Source organism: Leucoraja erinacea, chromosome 29 (genome assembly GCF_028641065.1).
Source record: "Leucoraja erinacea ecotype New England chromosome 29, Leri_hhj_1, whole genome shotgun sequence".
NCBI lineage: Eukaryota > Metazoa > Chordata > Chondrichthyes > Rajiformes > Rajidae > Leucoraja > Leucoraja erinaceus.
The window spans coordinates 15,379,210-15,397,760 of record NC_073405.1 but is presented as its reverse complement, the minus strand read 5'-3'; the positions used below and the strand labels follow the sequence as shown (position 1 = coordinate 15,397,760).

General features: G+C 39.4%; 1 protein-coding gene across 4 annotated transcripts; it reads left to right on the top strand.

Moving 5' to 3' along the window:
• Positions 1-235: 235 nt before the first annotated feature.
• c29h19orf44 (chromosome 29 C19orf44 homolog) lies at positions 236-17,785 on the top strand. 4 transcript variants are annotated; one of them, XM_055658729.1, is made up of 9 exons: positions 236-712; positions 3,234-3,342; positions 3,629-4,348; positions 9,174-9,384; positions 10,563-10,645; positions 12,331-12,907; positions 14,493-14,588; positions 16,643-16,809; positions 17,445-17,785. In XM_055658729.1, exons 2-9 carry the CDS (start codon positions 3,235-3,237, stop codon positions 17,532-17,534), a joined length of 2,052 nt encoding a protein of 683 aa, XP_055514704.1. In that variant the 5' UTR covers positions 236-712; position 3,234; the 3' UTR covers positions 17,535-17,785. The 4 variants fall into 4 exon arrangements, with proteins under 4 accessions (XP_055514704.1, XP_055514703.1, XP_055514701.1 ...); XM_055658728.1 differs by having other exon boundaries at positions 670-712; positions 3,216-3,342; XM_055658726.1 differs by lacking the exon at positions 236-712 and adding an exon at positions 740-843 and having other exon boundaries at positions 3,216-3,342.
• The last annotated feature ends 766 nt before the right edge of the window (positions 17,786-18,551 follow it).

The window sequence follows — 18,551 nt, the reverse complement described above, 5'->3', positions numbered from 1 at the left end:
TCGCTTGGAATTTGCCATTCATTAATGTGTGTGTGATTCCGCCAACAGTAACTCATTGCTTGTGAATGGTTTGAACCATCCCGAGATTGTAAAACGTAATTTTCGAAAACAAAAGTTTTTATTGTAGGCTCCCACACATCATCAAAATGAAAATCCGAATTAAATAAAAGATTGTATATTGAATTGATAGACTATGATTATCGGATGGTTGGACCAAATGTTTTTTCTTGCCTACCTTGTGATCTTGTGATCACGGTCGCCTACGCATGCATCCTTTTTTTTAGATATAAACTCCTGCCAACGACCGACAATATTTGATTTGATGTTCACTGACAACAGAGCAGATCCTTCCATATCTCGTCTCCCCCTCTCCCAAAGATACTTATAATTATACTTTATAATATTTGCCCTCCCCTGACCCTCAGTCTGGAGAAGGGTCTCGACCCAAAACGTCACCCAATCCTTTTCCCCAGAGATGCTGCCTGTCCCGCTGAGTTACTCTGGAATTTTGTGTTTATATAGCAGATCCTAATTTCGATTCTCTCAGGGATCGCACTTGGTACCATCAGACTATAAACCATTTCATAACGTGTTCACACTGGCGGCGAACAGCCCGGAAACAAATCCGTGTAACACCGGGACGCGGAGGAATTACCGCGTAACACTGGGGACGGTCGCTAAGCAACACCGGAAACGGGACCCATAGTGTAAGGTAGGTAACTGTCAAACTGTGTCCTACTCTTTTGTTCAGTTTGTTCGATCAAAAACCCTATGTCTATGTAAAATATTAATTTCTCCATTTGTGTAGCAGAAATACACACAGCTGCGGAGGGAGCAGATGAGGTAAAGTTCGGTTATTGCTGCTCACGTTCAGACCAATGAAGGTCTGAAGAAGGGTCTCGATCCCAAACGTCACTCATTCCTTCTCTCCAGAGATGCTGCCTGTCCCGCTGAGTTACTCCAGCTTCAGGTTGATGGAGTAGGGACGAGAAAGCTAGAAACGAGAGACGGGGTTGGGGTAAAGCCTGGAAGTGATAGGAAAGAACTACAGATGCTGGTTTAAATCGAAGATAGACCCAAAATGCTGGAGTAACTCAGCGGGACAGGCAGCATCTCTGGAGAGAAGGAATGGGTGACGTTTCAGGTCGACACCTTTCTCCAGTTTCGGCCCGAAACGTCACCCATTTCTTCTCTCCAGAGATGCTGCCTGTCTCGCTGAGTTACTCCAGCATTTTGTATCTATCCTGGAAAGTGATATGCAGATAAAATAGGATGTTATTGGTAGATAAGTGGAGATAGTGACAAAGGCTAGAGGTGCAAAAGATCAAAAGGGCATCAGATAAGTGATGCGAAATGTAAAGCCAGGTGGAGGGACATGGGAAGGGTGGGAAATAAGCCTAAAGAGGAAGGGGAAAGAACAGGGTGATGCAGAGGTTGGTTTAAGAAATATGTATGCAATGGAGAGTTGGGAAGAGAAGGATGAGTGGTGTGGCATTAGTTGAAATTGGAGAAATCAGTGTTCATACCCGTGGCTTGAATGCCATCCAAACAGAATATGAGGCGGTGTTCTTCCATTTTGTATATGGCCTCACCCTGGCAGTGGAATGGCCAAGGACAGAATGATTGGTATGGAAATGCGTAGTTAAAATTGCTAGCAACCGGGTACTCCAGCAGACCTTGGCAGAGAGTGCAAATGTTTTACGAAACTGTCAGGTTGCCTACACTTAGTCTTGCCTGTGTAGACCAACTCTTTAAACTGTCTATCTTCAAACTGTAAACTGCTCTTTGTTGACGTGTTGTTAAATAAGGTTTGTATTTTCAAATTTTATATTTTGGTCATCTAAAATTGTCTTTCATCAAATTGTGTTTAGGATGGGTTTATTATTGGTCTTTTTTATTACAAAAATTACAGAGAATGCTTAATGCTTATCAGGATCCATTCTCTATTGCTCAACGTCACTGAGAATTGTTCCAATAAGTGCTGGCACCTAATAGCCACTTTTCTGTTTGCTTATGTAGAAGGCTTTATCTGGAGTACTTGTCTGAAAGGTCATTATGGCTGATCAACTTCTTGAAGTTCTGACCTATCCAAACAGTACAGTTGCAGCTTGCAGCAGCTCCCAGTGGAAGAGGATTAGCAGAGAATACAGTTTGAAGGAAGATATATCCAATTTGCACAGTTTACTTGCAAAAGATAAGCTTCCTCAACATGTTGTTTGAGAAGGAACTGCAGATGCTGGAAAATCGAAGGTACACAAAAATGCTGGAGAAACTCAGCTGAGTTTCTCCAGCACTTTTGTGTAGCTTCCTCAACATGTCAGAGTCGAGTGTCTCAGATTCTTACATCAGGTAGTTGCAAACATTTCCTGCCTGCTGAAACAGCTGCTGAATGGATCAGCTAGCCAAAATTTAATAATAACTACCAAAGTCATAAATGCCTTCAGCTTTTGGTTATAGAAAGGGTTTGCCACAGGCATTAAAAGGATCTGAATGATAGGATCAGTCAGCAGCCCACAGATTAAGCAACCCGGGTGATGGATGTTTTGTTTATCAGAAGGGCCATTCGGGTCTATGTTTCCTGCAATAAGTTGTACCTGGTTTGCAACTCTGGTCATCAGGAATTATGTTTTCAAATATACTGTCAGTGTAGATTAGTTTAGTTTAGTTGAGTTTAGAGATACAGCGTGGCCACAGGCCCTTCAGCCCACCAAGTCAGTGCCGACCATTGATCACCGCATTCTAACACTATCCTACACACACAACGGACAATTTACAATTTCACCAAGCCAATTAAGCTACAAATCTTTAATGTCTTTGGGGTGTGGGAGGAAACCAGTGCACCAGGAGAAAACCCATGCAGATTACGGGGAGAACGTACAAAGTCCGTACAGACAGCACCCATAATCAGGATCGAACCCGGATCTCTGGCACTGTAAGTAGCAATTCTACTTCTGCGCCACCGTGTTGCCCTAGATGAGAAATTGGAGATGGCCAAGGATAGGTCCAAGGGCAACACCAGATGTCATGGTGTGGACTGGAGACTGAAAAGGACCGGTTACAATTGTACTATCTATTGCTAGCAGCCAACCATTTAAAACTGGAAGAGATGCTAGAGGTGGCTCTTTTGGGGGCAGAGATGGGAATATGTTCGCAAACATTCATTTATTTATTTATTGTTGAAAGAATGGCTGTCATCAATCCTCTTTCCTGACCAGGTATTGTGCCTTTGTTAGGATGTTCAGTAGAAGTGGACTTGAAGGTTCTGCCCTAGCAAGAGCCAAGGCCCAGCTCTCTGGGCGAAGAATGGTAGAAAGTTTAAATGTCTATGGAGATGAACTTCAGGTAATGAAAATTATTTTTTTTTAAAACAATATCTTTAGTTTCTGGAATTTTTCCTTTTATTTTGTTTTCTTCCCATTTTGCATTGATTCTGACCTCCTAAGTATTTCAGGCAATGCCTATCACGGGAATAACTTTGATTTCCCCTCAAGGCTCTTCCCCTTCATTCAAATGATATTTAAATTTGAATGTGTTAGGTTCTACTACTGGAGTTGCATGAACCTATGTGCTTTCTCTTTGAAATTATAACTGTAATAGTGTTTTATTCTTTTAATATCTTGATTTGCAGGACTATATGACTGGCTGCAAGAAAAACAGTGCCCTGATGGTTAGCCCTTTCAACAATGAAATTAGTGACCTAAGTGATCTTTCAATAGAGGACACAGTTGAAAGAGAATGGAAAGGAAAACAATCTGCAATAACTGCAGCCACTATCAGGCCAGCAGAAGGCATCAGTGAGCATTTATTGACTTACGATCAGTTCTTGAAGAAAGGAGACAAATTGGCAATAACACAGAATCTGAAAGTGAGCAATTGTGCATTGAAAAAAGTCGATGAAGCAAACACGAAAAACCTTAAAGCTGCACCAGCAAGGGCTGGGTCCTCCAATACTGTGCTGGCCAGACTGGCACAAATAGAAAACAAAATCATGAACAGAAGGCTGAATAAACATCAAATCAATCCAGATGAAAATTTACAGATGTATGATGATGAAGAAATTTCCCCCAAGTCAAGTACTGAGCTGAGTGGAAAAGGGAGCAGGTTCCTGAAGAGAACAATGAATACTGTGGCGAAACAGGATTTAAAAGCTGAGTTTCAGAATAACGAAGCTTCAAAAAAAGACCTGCCTCATGCATATCTTCAGACTCCAGTTGAAGTGGCCATTATTGATAGTGATGAGGAAGAAATGAAAAAGATGTTAGGAGGCTCCCTAGAACTCTCTGATGAAAGTGAACTTCTTAAAAGATCACAAGGGAGCCCACAACACGGCTCCAAATTGCACAGAAAGGTACTATTATTATTTCAATGCCAATGTACATTTGTAACTCGTTTTTAATGCAGTAATGCTCCTTAAAACCCATTGCAAGAGCCTTGTCAGACAAAGTTTGAAACCAAACTACATAAGGCAATATTAGGAGGAATGAACTAATATTAGGACATATATAACCACAAGCTTGCTGAAATAAATAGGATTTAAGGAAAGTAATGAAAGACACTTTAGGTGGGAATTCTAGGTTGGGCTAGATAAGTAAAAGCAAAGCCACCAATGGTAGAGCAAAAGAGGTTTAGAGATGCACAGTAATGGTCAATGGGGGGTGGAAAATGGAAAGCTGTACAAAACCAATTTGAAGAGTCAGTACACAGAATATTTTTACTTTATTTGAATTAATAATTTTGTTAAGTTAATAAAAAATCAGATTCTGCAGATTATGAACATGTGTTAAGCATGTTAATCAGGAATTTACCAAAGGCTGATCCTTATCAAAAGCACAAGTTATACAGGAATATTGAAGAGGATGAGGCGAGAGTTGGTGTTGAGTGAATGGACACATATTTGGCACTCTTGGCAATTGAGGTAACGGCTGGATCCCAAAGGCTTCAAAGTTTACAGCATGTACGGGATGAGCCTCGAGGAAATTGGCCCATGACTTCCTTAGTATGGATTTGAATGTTGATGAAATGGAGTCATAGAGCTATACAGCACGGAACTGTGGCAAGCACTTTTCCCATCACTAACTCCAGGGGCCCCTTCAACAATGACCAACTGCAGCAGGAGAGATTCTGACTATCCCTGATGCTCAATGGCATTTCTATCTTCAGCCCCCGACCATCTATATCCCACAGGTTACCTTTGACCAGAAACACAAATGGATAATATTGTACTATAAGAGCTTTATATCCTGTGATGAATTAAGTATCTTTTTGACATTCCAAGCCTAACCACCGTCATTAAGGCATAAAACAAAAGCGTGATAGGTAAGTGCAGCCGAAGTATACAATAATACTCAACACCACCCAGGATAAAGCAACCCACTTATTTAACACTGTATCCACCACCCAAAACATTAATGCCCTTCACTATTGGTGCACTGTGGCTGTAGTATGTACCATCTACAAATTGCGCTGCAGTTTTTCATGCGATCTACTCTGATAGCATCCTGCACGGCCCACCCCCACCCACTCCTACCACCATCTCACCAAATCTGTGACCTCGAACACCATGCAGGACAAGCTGGGAGAGGGGATGCAGTTCATGGGGAACTTCATCACCAGCCACTTTACCTTCAAATCATGTAATATGCTGACTTGGAAAAATATAATCAGTCCTTCATTACCGCTGGATCTGAATCCAGGGGCCCCTTACTTGAGATCATTGTGGTTGTATCTTTACCAGCAGGTCAATGGAGCAAGCACCTCAAACACTGCATAAACCAAAAAATCTTTCACAGTATAAATCCACTCTTAGTATAACCATGGTTTCCTATCACTGACATTACCTTGATTAAATTACTTTGTACTCGGCCTGTAACTTTGCTATAATTTTGTGCCCACCACTTACAATCTAATTAATATTGTATACACATTTGTTTTATGCATGTACACTGTGCTCCAATGGGTTAAACCCACACTGCCATTGATTTTCTTTTTTTACAGACTTGTACACCTGCATTTACACTTCCTTGAAATAATATTTTTGAACTCTTTCAGAATTCTTTCATTGATTGTATACACAAAGGGTTAGAAAATGGTTTTAATCACTTGCACTAACCCATTGCCATAGTAACAGCTGCACTTTGTACTTTGCTTCAGAAATTCAATTCTGTTGATGGCAAAGGAACTGAATTTTGGTAGTGCAGTACAATGCACAGCTCCTAGTTTGTTCCGCGTTTAATAGGGCCAAGGGTGAATTTAAACCCCTTTTTATTTCATTTTCTCCCTCCCGACATTTATTGCTTCTCACTTAACTATCAATTAATCTGTTACTTTTTGCATATTCCACTTTCTCCATCTTTCACAGACCTTCTCACTGGTTGTGAAACACTTTTGTGTAATTAAAAAATTCTAAGATTGTGCTCAATATCCCTAATTTGTGCAGTTCTATATCAACAGTCAGTATCACGCCATCACCCCTGAGATGCCCGACTTCAGATTTATTTGTATCACTAATAGTGACCATGAAATTGTCATAAATAATAACCGTCTAATTAATTTACTTCCTTTGGGAAAGGAAATATGTTATCTGACCTATCAGTCATGATTCACAAACAGTACCCTCCATAATGTTTGGGACAAAGACCTATCATTTATTTATTTTCCTCTGTACTCCACAATATGAGATTTGTAATAGAAAAAAATCACATGTGGTTAAGGTGCACATTGTCAGATTTTATTAAAGGGTATATTTATACATTTTGGTTTCACCATGTAGAAATTACAGCTGTGTTTATATATAGTCCCCCCATTTCAGGGCACCATAATGTTTGGGACACAGCAATGTCATGTAAATGAAAGTAGTCATGTTTAGTATTTTGTTACATATCCTTTGCTTGCAATGACTGCTTGAAGTCTGCGATTCAAGCATAAGCTAAATATGGCTGCCTACAGGCCCGGCAGAGCATCACCAGTTACTGGGTGTCTTCTATGGTGATGCTCTGCCAGTTCTGTATGGCAGCCATCTTTAGCTTATGCTTGTTTTGGGGGCTAGTCCCCTTCAGTTTTCTCTTCAGCATATAAAAGGCATGCTCAATTGGGTTCAGATCAGGTGATTGACGGCCACTCAAGAATTGACCATGTACAATGATCAATAGACCAGTAGAATAAATCGTGGCCAATGAGTTTTGAGACATTTGTTTGAACTAGGACAGAGGATGTATCTATACACTTCAGAATTAATTATGCTACTACCATCAGCATTTGTATCATCAATGAAGATAAGTGAGTCAGTACCTTCAGCAGCCATACATGACCAGGCCGTAACACCCCCACCACCATGTTTCACAGATGACGTGGTATGCTTTGGTTCTTGGGCAGTTCCTTCTCTCCTCCATACTTTGCTCTTACCATCACTCTGAAATGTTAATCTTCATCTCATCTGTCCACGAGACCTTTTTCCAGTCCCTGTGCGATAAGTAAGCTCACCAGTGCTCTCTTTCTTCTTAATGATGTTCCAAACAGTTGATTTTGGTAAGCCTAAGGTTTGGCTGACATATTTAACAGTTTTATTATTGTTTCTCAGTCTGATAATGGCTTCTTTGACTTTCATTGGCACAACTGGTTCACATGTTGATAAACAGCAATAAACGTTTCTAAAAGTGATGGAAAGACTGGGTTCTGAGAGCTCTATTATACTTGCATTAAGGAGGCAATTAAACACACCTCAGCAATTACAAATGCATGTGAAGCCAAATTGTTGAGTACAGAGGCAAATAAATAAATGATGGGTCTTTGTCCCAAACATTATCGAGAGTACTGTATCTTCTCTGAAACTGCCACTTTGTTCCTTTTTAGAGATGGATGATAAATGCTGACCTTGCCACCAACAGTAAATGGAATGAAGGGATGAAACATCATTGCCTTTCTGAACAACATCCATTTACTTGTTTGCTTTCCATCAGTCAGCTAATGTTCTGTCTATGGGGCGTCACTTCCTGGTATTATGTTTCTAAATTTTGTAACAATCTTCATTCAGTACCATATTCAATAATTCCTTCAAGTGTATTTAGCATAAATAAACCAGGCTTTAGTCAATTCAATTCATGCCAAATTATATTTATATAATGGCTGAGAGCACTGGTTATAGATAAATGTACAAGACCAGACAACATCCTGACTGTGGTACTGAAGGTTTGTACTTGAGAGCAGCCATGCCTCTACTCCCAGCATTTCAAGACTGTCATTCACCTGGTTCTTCTTCTTCTATGTAGTGTTTTTTGGCGGTTGGCAAACAACTTTTTTGGTGCATTACTGCCACCAACTGGCATGGAGTGTGGATCAAACAACACCATTACATATACTAATAACCTATATCCTTCTGAACAAATTGGTTACCCTAAGAAAAAGTAACAGGGTTTGATAGCACTTATATGAACTCCCTTGCAAAATATCTACCAAATCAAATTGTACTCTTTCTTTTCTGAACTGCTCACTCATCCGTCCTCTCTCCTCCTCATACCTCTCACAATGTACAATGACATGCTCTATTGTCTCTTCTTGCCCACAGTATTCACATCTGCCTGTATTATGCTTGCCTATTATAAAAAAGTGTACTGTTCAGACCAGTGTGTCCAAATCTAATTCTTGAAATTACTGTCTCCTCTTTTCTGTTTTTTCCTGCACATCTCATCATTCACCTGGTAAAATTGCCCAGAAAGGTCAAACCAACAAATTGCAGGACAGATCCAATCCAGCTGGTTGTCACTACTTACATCATCTATGCCATCAACAGTCCTATCAAACAGCACTTATTCACCAATAACATCTTACCAAAGGCTCGGTTTGGATTTTACCAGGATCATTCAGCTCCAGATTTAATTACAGCCTGGATGAAAGAACTGACTTCCTGAGATAAAGTGAAAGCGACCGCCATTGACATCATAGCAGTATTTTACCATGTGTGGCATAAAGGAACACTGGTGAAATTAGAATAATAAGAACCATTGTAGGACCGGGGTTTTCAATTACTGAGATTTAATTCAATTCACCATACTCCTTGGTCTAGGTGAAAGCACATAAATAATAACCAAATCAAGAAGCTTATCATCTTATTTGTTGCAAATATTTAAATATTTGGTCATACTGGTCTCGTTTTGACTGCTGCTCCATTTTAATTGTAGCCTGTCTTGAGAAACTATCCAAGGGGCCACCTAAGAATGCCTTCTCCACCCAGTGTCGGCTCCCCTCAACTGAGTCTGTCTCCAAGAATGAAATTTGTTAAACGTATCCCAACTTCCTCAACTGAACAAAGTGAGATTAAATCTCTGGACGAGTTATTTACTGAAGCCTCTATTACTGATGATGTCAAAAGTCTTGACGAGACCATTGACGGTAAGTACCTATTTACATCCTGATTTGAATTGGTCAAACATAAAATTGGATACTTTTATAAAGAATCTGCTCTTCACCTTTTTCTTATGATGATCCCCACTTTCGATTTGTATCTATTCCTGCTATGTAACAATATGATAACTACAGTTACATTGAAAATGGTAGCAATAGGAAAGGGTCTTTTGGATCAATAAATGTGTCCCCCTTTTTTTTAATAATGATCTCTGCTGCACATTTACCTCACGATTTTCATCTATCCACTCCTTCTTGAAATATCTAATTGTTTCTTGAACTCATCCCAAGCTGGTAAATTAGATTCCTGGAGTTCTATCATGTCACCTTTTCAGCCAGGCCTTTGACAATTTCCAGTTCCTTGCGGTCCCAAAAAGCTTGTCTTTACTATGGGCATTACCACATCAGAATGGTTTGAGTGCCCTCCACTCCTTTCTAGAGCCAAGACCTAGCGAGTTCCCCTCCACCAACACAATAATTCTTCTGGCTGAACTTGTCCTCATTTTGAACTACTTCAATTCCAATCATTTTCTCCAGATCAAAAGTGTAGTTATGGGCCCAAGCTATAGCTTTTCTTTTGTGGGATACGTGCAATCGTCTTTCTTTCAGTCCTACCCGGGCCCACTCAAATCTTTTTCTGGTACATCGATGACTGCATTGTGGCTCTCTCCTGGACTCATGAGAACATGACGATTTCATTACCGTTTGCTGTTATTAATTTCCACCCTGCCCTTACCTTCACGGTCAATCACTGACTCTTCCACTTCCTTTTCTGGATATCACTATCTCTATCTCAGCAGATAGGCTAGCTACTAACATCCATTACAACTCTATATCTTTTTCACTTGTTCAATACCAGTTGCTAATTCCCATGCCCCTTTAACGCTTTGGACCTATGCTTTAACACATTGGGGCTCCAATTCCCAATCTCACTTCAAGCCTTTTGGGGCCCATGTTCCTTATAAAAAACACTGGACCTCTGCTTACCACATTCCTAGTTCTATTTCCTGTGTACCCCTTAAACTCACCAGGCTATGTTTCCCATGCTGTAATTGGGAGGTGTTATTTCAGTAGCTGCATTTTATAACTGGATTGTACAATAGCTATTTGTACAATAGTAATTTAAATACGGTGTTACGTTCTAATTTATTCTTTGTTTGTTTCAGACTTCAAACTAAATATTTTGACTCTGGAGGATTTGGTTCCATTTGTGGAACAAAAATGTATGAACAAATCACTGACTTTGGAGGTAACTGGTTCTAACATTTTTCACAGTCTAACTATTGAACTATGTCATGTCAAATCCAATTCAGCATTAGCCCCTGGAAGTGGCTACAAGGTTTAAAATTTGTTCAATAACTTGCACTTTCTTATCTTCAAATGGGTGATCTGCCAATCTAATATTTTAAAAGCTCACTTAAATGTCACAATGAAGCTTAAGCCAGTCGTAGTGACAGGGTCAGTAATCAGAATTTTGCACCAATACGAGTTTTGCACTGGCTTTTTTCTAGTCTGATTGGATCTTTCCTGATCGGTTCAGAAATAATAAACAGACAATACATGTAGCTAACATTTAGCACATTGATAATCATAAGAAGGATAATACAGTAGCTGTTTGAAAATTATTAAGAAATCAAAGTTGGTGAGTGGCTTGTTATTCTGGTTTGAGCTGGAAAATGGCAAGTTCAAGGCTGCACACCAATGTTGGACCCCACCCTGCCCCAGACTATCATGTGGCAGAGCACAACCTTCTGAAATGTGACCACTGAGCCTGCAACAGTTTAGACTTGGTGCGGGAACTGCAATCCTATTCATTGATTGGAGAGGAATGGCTGCAAGGTGGAAGGGTAATTAGAAGGATTCCTTTTTGAATTATTTGAATTAGGCTTCATGTTTTTAGTTATTTAAACATAGAAACTTAGAAAGTAGGTGCAGGAGTAAGCCATTCGGCCTTTCGAGCCAGCACCACAATTTAATATGATCATGGCTGATCATCCAGAATCAGTACCCTGTTCCTGCTTTTTCCCCATATCCCTTGATTCCATTAGCCCTAAGAGCTATATCTAACTCTCTCTTGAATACATTTACCAATATTACACAGTGTTAAGTGGACTGGAGTTTTTTTTACTACATGTAATGATCGTCCCAAAATCAGAAAGAGATGAATGGGTAATTCTGCAGTCAATCACGCTTGGTGACCACACCGTTGGAAATGACTAGTGTAATTACCGGACTCGATTGGATTTTTACACATAATTCATATCAACACTACATTTTCTGAGGACGTTGTAATTTTTGTTTCTCTACCTTTAAACTAACTTTAATTATCTGAGTAAAAATAGAAAATGCTGGAAACACGCAATAGGTCTCGTAGCATTAGTAGAATGAGAAACAGTTAACTTTGTAGGTCAAAAACCCTTGGTCAGAATTGAGAATGAGGGAAAGCATGTTGGTTTTAAGTTGCAGAAAACGTGGTGCAGGTGTGGACAGGAGAAATGTAGTATAATACCATTGCAAGGGGATGATCTATAATTCTGGTTGATGGATTAATGGGGATGGTTAGAGAGAGAGATAATCTGAACAAAGGACCATAAAATCTGTGATATATGAGCAATATGAGAGTGAGAAAACAAACAAAGGGATGTAAAAGCTGCAAAATGTAGTGTTCTAGTCTGGCAGTGCTATTAGGGAGAGAAAACGGAGCCATTGTCACAGATGGACTTACAGTTCTGGTAAATTTGAGAAACCATAAAGGAAATTGAGACAAGTAAATTGACTTATGGATCTTTTGGCTGATCAAGGAGATATAGTATATGCTATTAATGTTTAAGCAACTAATTGAGTAATATGTTTATATCACTAGTTACTTATATGTACTTCAGTGTTTAGGAATGTTTTATAAAGACAGTTTATTGATCTGTTTTTTTTTTAAAGAATGAAGAGAGTCAGCACTCGGGTGATCAAAGTAAACAGTCAGTTTCCTACAATTCAAGGTTAAACATGACAAATGAGGTCATCAGTTCATGTTCCCAACCCACTAAACTTTCAAGAGAGAAAAATGCAAATAACTTGGAAAATGAGATCTGGGCAGATTTTGATGCAACCGGAAGTGAAATCTCTGAATGTTTAAATGAAGATTCCAATGTATCAAAGAAGGGAAGAAAATCTCCAGGGAATGTGCCAGACCAATTAGAAGTAGATGATCAGAGCACCATGTGTTCCAAATACTCAGAAGACTTTGAAACTTCTAACTGTGAAGTGCCATCGGTAAAAATGGATCAGGATGAATCACATTTTCAGCAGTCATCTGAAGAGGAGTCAAGAACTGATTATTCTGATAACACTTTCTACTCAACATCCTCACCCCCAACACCAGACCAATCCAATCTAGCAACTTGCACAGAGTCCTCCTATTCAGTGAGATATATGAAGTTAAAACTATCCAAAGTGGCTGTAAAAGATACAGCAATACAGACACAACCATCTGGATTTCACTACACGTGGCACAGAGGTTAGTCTATGAATATTTTTATTTTCATTTACAGAAAGCTGGAAAAGAGGTGGGGGCAGGGCAAAGCCTGGCAATTGATATATGGATAGAGCTGAGGGGAACATGGAAGGGGAGAGGATCTTGGGCATCTGGACACAGTAATCCACCAGACCTTATTTTTTCAAAAGCAAGGCTTCATTGCTGATGAACACAGTTTTACACAGGGTCTTTGCAGGTGATCTTCTCATTTAAATCCAGGATTTGATTCAGCCACATTGGTGGTAGCTCTCAAAGGTTTAATTTGTTATGGGTAGATGGTTCAAGTTTCTCTGCAGCAAAATAGTCAGTCCGCATCAAACTCACATAACCCAAGACCTTCATTGACTCTCAAAGATGTACATTTTTGAAGACATTTGACACAGCTTGTTGAAAGCAGCGCCAGTGCAGTTGACCCACTACTAGATTTTTTAATTGTTGCCAGTCTAGGGAGCAGTGCCTGTTGAGGTACAGAAAGTGTTCCACATCTTCCAGATCCATCTCTTTAAATGACACAAGATATTTCATTTTGCCTAGAGGATGTTATTGTAAGACCTTTGTCTTGTTGACATTCAATGACAGAAGTTCTTTATCAGAAACGTTGAAGGAATTTACAACCCTTTGTAAACCATTTGCAAACTAAGCAAATGTACAAACCTGAGGGTTGAGAATAACCTTGGTCATGAGTTTTTTTTAAGCCCAGAAACAACAAAGATTAGATTTATTGCCCACACAATGCTTATATCCGAGGGAATCTCAGGAGAAGTGTAAGATGGCAGCCAGATATACAGAAAGCAACATGAAGATGAGCATACTGCCTTTCTAGGAGGATCTACTAGTGATGGTTAGAAGACTGTTCAAAAAGATGCAGATCATACATTACATGGAATAAATGAATAAAAGAATTAAAAAACCTTCTGTGGTTGCCAAAGTCAGATTTGTCTCCTGGTTTATGGTTGGCCACAATGGTCATTTTCTTGAGATTGTCAGGAATGGCCATTCTTTTCAGAGATGAGCGATCAGTTTTTAAGGACTCAGATTTTTTTTTTTCACCAATATTTTCACAATTCGTTAGATTTCTCTTGTCTGTGAAGACTTGGTTATTGAGTATCTTCAATACAGAATTCGGAATATTGTTCCTTTATTTAAGAAGGGAAGAGGGGAGAATCCAGGGATTATAGGCCAGTGAGCCTCACGTCACTGGCAGGGAAACTATTCGGGAGGATTGCATTAGAAGGAACTGCAGATGCTGGTTTACACCATAGATAGATATGAAATGCTGGAGTAACTCAGTGGGTCAGGCAGCATCTCTGGAGCAAAGAAATAGGTGACGTTTCATCAGACTGAGAATCAGGGAGGAGGAAACTAGTGGTGTCTCATGCCTTTTGGATAGGCCTATAGATATGCAGGGAATGGACGGATATGGGTTATGTGCAGGTAGATGTGATGATTTTGGCATCATGTCTGGCACAGACATTGTGGGCCAAATGTCCTGTTCATGTACTGTACTGTTCTATGTTCTATGATAATGATAGATTTGTGTCTCTTAAATTCATTACTCTTTTCACAGATGAAGGGCTGGCAGTACTTGGAACATCTCTTGGAGCTGCATATGTGGATCCTACCCCTATTGCCAGTCACGTTATCAGCCCTGAGGCAATGGAAGGTAAATATTTTGCATGTAACTTTATGTTAGAATACTAAACAGAAGTGTGCAACATCTAGCAAATCTGGAATGGAAAATGATGCTTAGTAATGGTGTGTAAAATTGCAAAGGTGTATTGAAATAACCTATGCACCTGAAGCTGATCGGATGAAGTATATTACTTTCTTAAAATAGAATCTGAGTAGGTAGATTAATCATCAAAAAATTATGCCAACTGAGAAACAGGAAGCTGAATAATGATGTAGAATAGTAGAATTAATGAGGTACAAAACAATTATGATCAAATCTGTACTCATTTGAGCAAGTTGATGTGAAAAAGGGATGAAAGCTGTGGTTGGGAAGTTAGAAATCTAATATGTGGGACAATAGACAATAGGTGCAGGAGTAGGCCAGTCGGCCATTCGAGCCAGCACCGCCATTCAATGTGATCATGGCTGGTCATCCACAATCAGTACCCCATTCCCCATATCCCCTGACTCTGCTATCTTTAAGAGCTCTATCTAACTCTCTCTTGAAAGCATCCAGAGAACCGGCCTCCACCGCCTTCTGAGGCAGAGAATTCCACAGACTCACAACTCACAACTCTGTGTAAAAGTTTTTCCTCATCTCCATTCTAAATGGCTTACCCCTTATTCGTAAACTGTGGCCCCTGGTTCTGGACTCCCCAACATCGGGAACATGTTTCCTGCCTCTAGCATGTCCAAACATTTAATAATCTTGTTTGTTTCAATAAGATCCCCCTCTTCCTTCTAAATTCCAGAGTATACAAGCCCAGCCCTCCATTCTATCAACATATGACAGTCCCGCCATCCCGGGAATTAACCTGGTGAATCTACACTGCACTCCCTCAATAGCAAGAGTGTCCTTCTTCAAATTTGGAGACCAAAACTGCACACAATACTCCAGATGTGGTCTCACTAGGGCCCTGTGCACTGCAGAAGGATCTCTTTGCTCCTATACTTAACTCCTCGTGTTAAAAAGGCCAACATGCCATTCGCTTTCTTCACTGCCTGCTGTATCTGTATGCTTACTTTCAATGACTGATGAACAAGGACCCCCAGATCCCGTTGTACTTCCCCTTTTCCCAACCTGACACCATTTAGATAATTTCCTTCCTGTCTTTGCCACCAAAATGGATAATCTCACATTTATCCACATTAAACTGCAGTATTCTCAAATTGAGGCTCTTGATGTAAACTGCTTATAATTTGCAGCAGTGCAGTTGCGTGGGAGACTAATGTAGTCATCATACAGCATGGAACCAGGCCATTCAGCCCCATTTGCCATGATGACCAAGATGCCCCATCTGCACTAATCCCGCCAACCTATGTTTGGGCGATATCCCTCAAATCCTTTCATATCCATGTCCTGTCCACATGTCTGTTAAAGACAAATTAATAAATAATTAATATAGTGCCTTATCTGTAACTTTGCATCTTAAATATACGATTTTCTCGATGATTTCAATCACAATTCCTCTATCCATCAAGAAACGTGTAACAAGTTATTTGTTGTAATATCAGATGATACTTCAGATTGCTATGATCTTCAAAAACAGTTTCATGAAGACCAGGCACATTGTATTTAAAATGTGGAATTATATTGTGCAGCATGCAAATCTACCTCTGGGAATCTAAAAATTCAAGTTTGATTCGCTCATTGTTTTTAAACACAAAAATTTAAATAAAAAGATAGCTGAAAATGCCGCAGGTGGCACCATCACACATCCTGCAATCTAGTAGATTGGGTGGCATGATAAATCAAAGGGACGGATGAAGAGGCTAAAGTTGATTTGGGAATTTGAAACTCTGTGATGCATTTCGTGGCTGATCACTGGTACTTTAATTTTAATCCGTGACTTGATAATCAGTTAATCAGTGACTCGATAATCCGATGAACTACATTTTGGGCAACAAGTTGGAACACAGCATCATATTTTTTTTAAATAATAAAATGAGTTGTGCTGGAAATGAAACCTACCTGTCCTGTGGTGACTGCATGATTATGGATTATTGTACTGCAGTATAATGTGCCTCTGCTTGTCAAATCCACAGCACTGACTGCATACAGTCCTGCCACTTTAGCGCTGAATGACTTGCTCAAACAGCAGCTCTCTTTCACTCGCCAGTTTCTGCAAGTCAATCGACATCTCTACTTGACCATTATTGCTTCAATAGAACAGGATAAATATCATTACACGACTTTGGAAGAAACTAAAGAGGTAAGCAAGCAGGCCACCCTCCTCCTCTCAATCAGTCAGAATCATTTCTGCTTAATTTGAAGGAGAGATGGATTATACAATATAGACTAATTTTAAGTCTGATAATTTTGTCTTACATTTGTTTAGTACCTTTGATTTGGAAATAATATATTTCAGCCACAATCTTAAGTACACCGAAAAAAATCAAAGGAAATATATTAGGAAGAGGATTCAGAGAGTTGGATGTTAAAGAAAGAGGGAAAAGCAGAATGGGAAATACATTCCAAAATCTGGTATCTAGGCAGATAATGTGGCTTGCCTGCAAGGCATCACTGATGGGAAATGTTGGGATCTAAAGGCTGAGCAGTAGTTTGAGAAAAGGACTTGCATTTATATAGCATCTTATATATGACGTCAATACATCCACAAATATATGTAAATATTTAGATACTTATGTAGTCACTGATGTAATGCAAAAAATACAACAGCTATCTTGATCACAGGAACATGTTCAGATACATTCATTAAAAAATAACCAACTTGGAGAAGGTGGTACATGCAGGGGAAATATTTTTTATTTATTTACTCTTTAACTTACTATGTTGCCAATTATTAAACCTATGCCATCTTAACTCGTTGTACCAATCCTTGCATAGTATGTCAGAAATCATAGATCACCACCACTGACCTTGGACCAGGCCCTGAAAGAAGTGCACGAGGAAATGCAGCAATATCACGTCATTTGACTGCCTGATTTTGCACTGCCAGCGATGGAGAGAAGAGCAACTGCTGCCAAGATTGGTACTCGTAACAATGTTATCCAGTAAAGCAATCAATCTCTCGCTGCTGATCTGGTAAAGCAGATTTTCAAACTCTGGTTCTATGTATATCCCAGTTTTTAAATCCTGAGTAAACATATTTCTAATCTTGACACAAGTTACAAGCAGATATGGATGAAAAATGTATAGAATAGCTCAAACACTTTGTGCAAAAAGACCAATTATCTCTGTAGAATTTGCTAAATTTTCTGTGTTTTGTAGCAATAATCACCAATATGTGAACAACATTCACTCATTAAATGTTTTATATTTTATCACAGTCCAAAACCACATGAAGTTTGTGAGAAGAACATCTATAAGCCTCTAAATACTTTGCACTCAATTAATGATTTTCAAAACAATATGAAATTAGTAATTTGTTCAGTGTCCTACACCCATCAAATTAGATAATTAACTTGTTAATTTATTTCAGGGGGGTTGAACGAATAATATCAGCAAGGAGATCCAGTTCCATTGGTGGTGTGTGCTCAATAGTAAAAGTACCCAGCTAGTGCATGATGAGTAACAGCATCACTGGAGAACTGCAGCATCAAATATTTCTAATATGGCCTATTTAATAAACCAAATTTGGAGAGATAAACAGAAGAGGAACACTGTTTTATGAAGTTACTTTTGCCATCAAGAATGAGCTAGTTCAGGAACCACCCATCTCCACCTATATCTGATGGCCATTTGCTGACTCTAACATTGAACCAATATTATATGGTCATTGGTGCCCACACCTGAATCCTAGAAGCTTTGGATGATACCTAAGAGGATTCCTACTCTCACCCTGAAAAAATCCTGGACCATATCATGAAACAAACTGATTCTCCAGAGTGACTTCAATGACAGGATTAGATGTGCTGCAACCCACAGCAAGAAAGGAGTAGGGAAGGCTAACTCCAATGGAGTTCCTCTCTTGAAAGGATTGAAGCAAGTTCT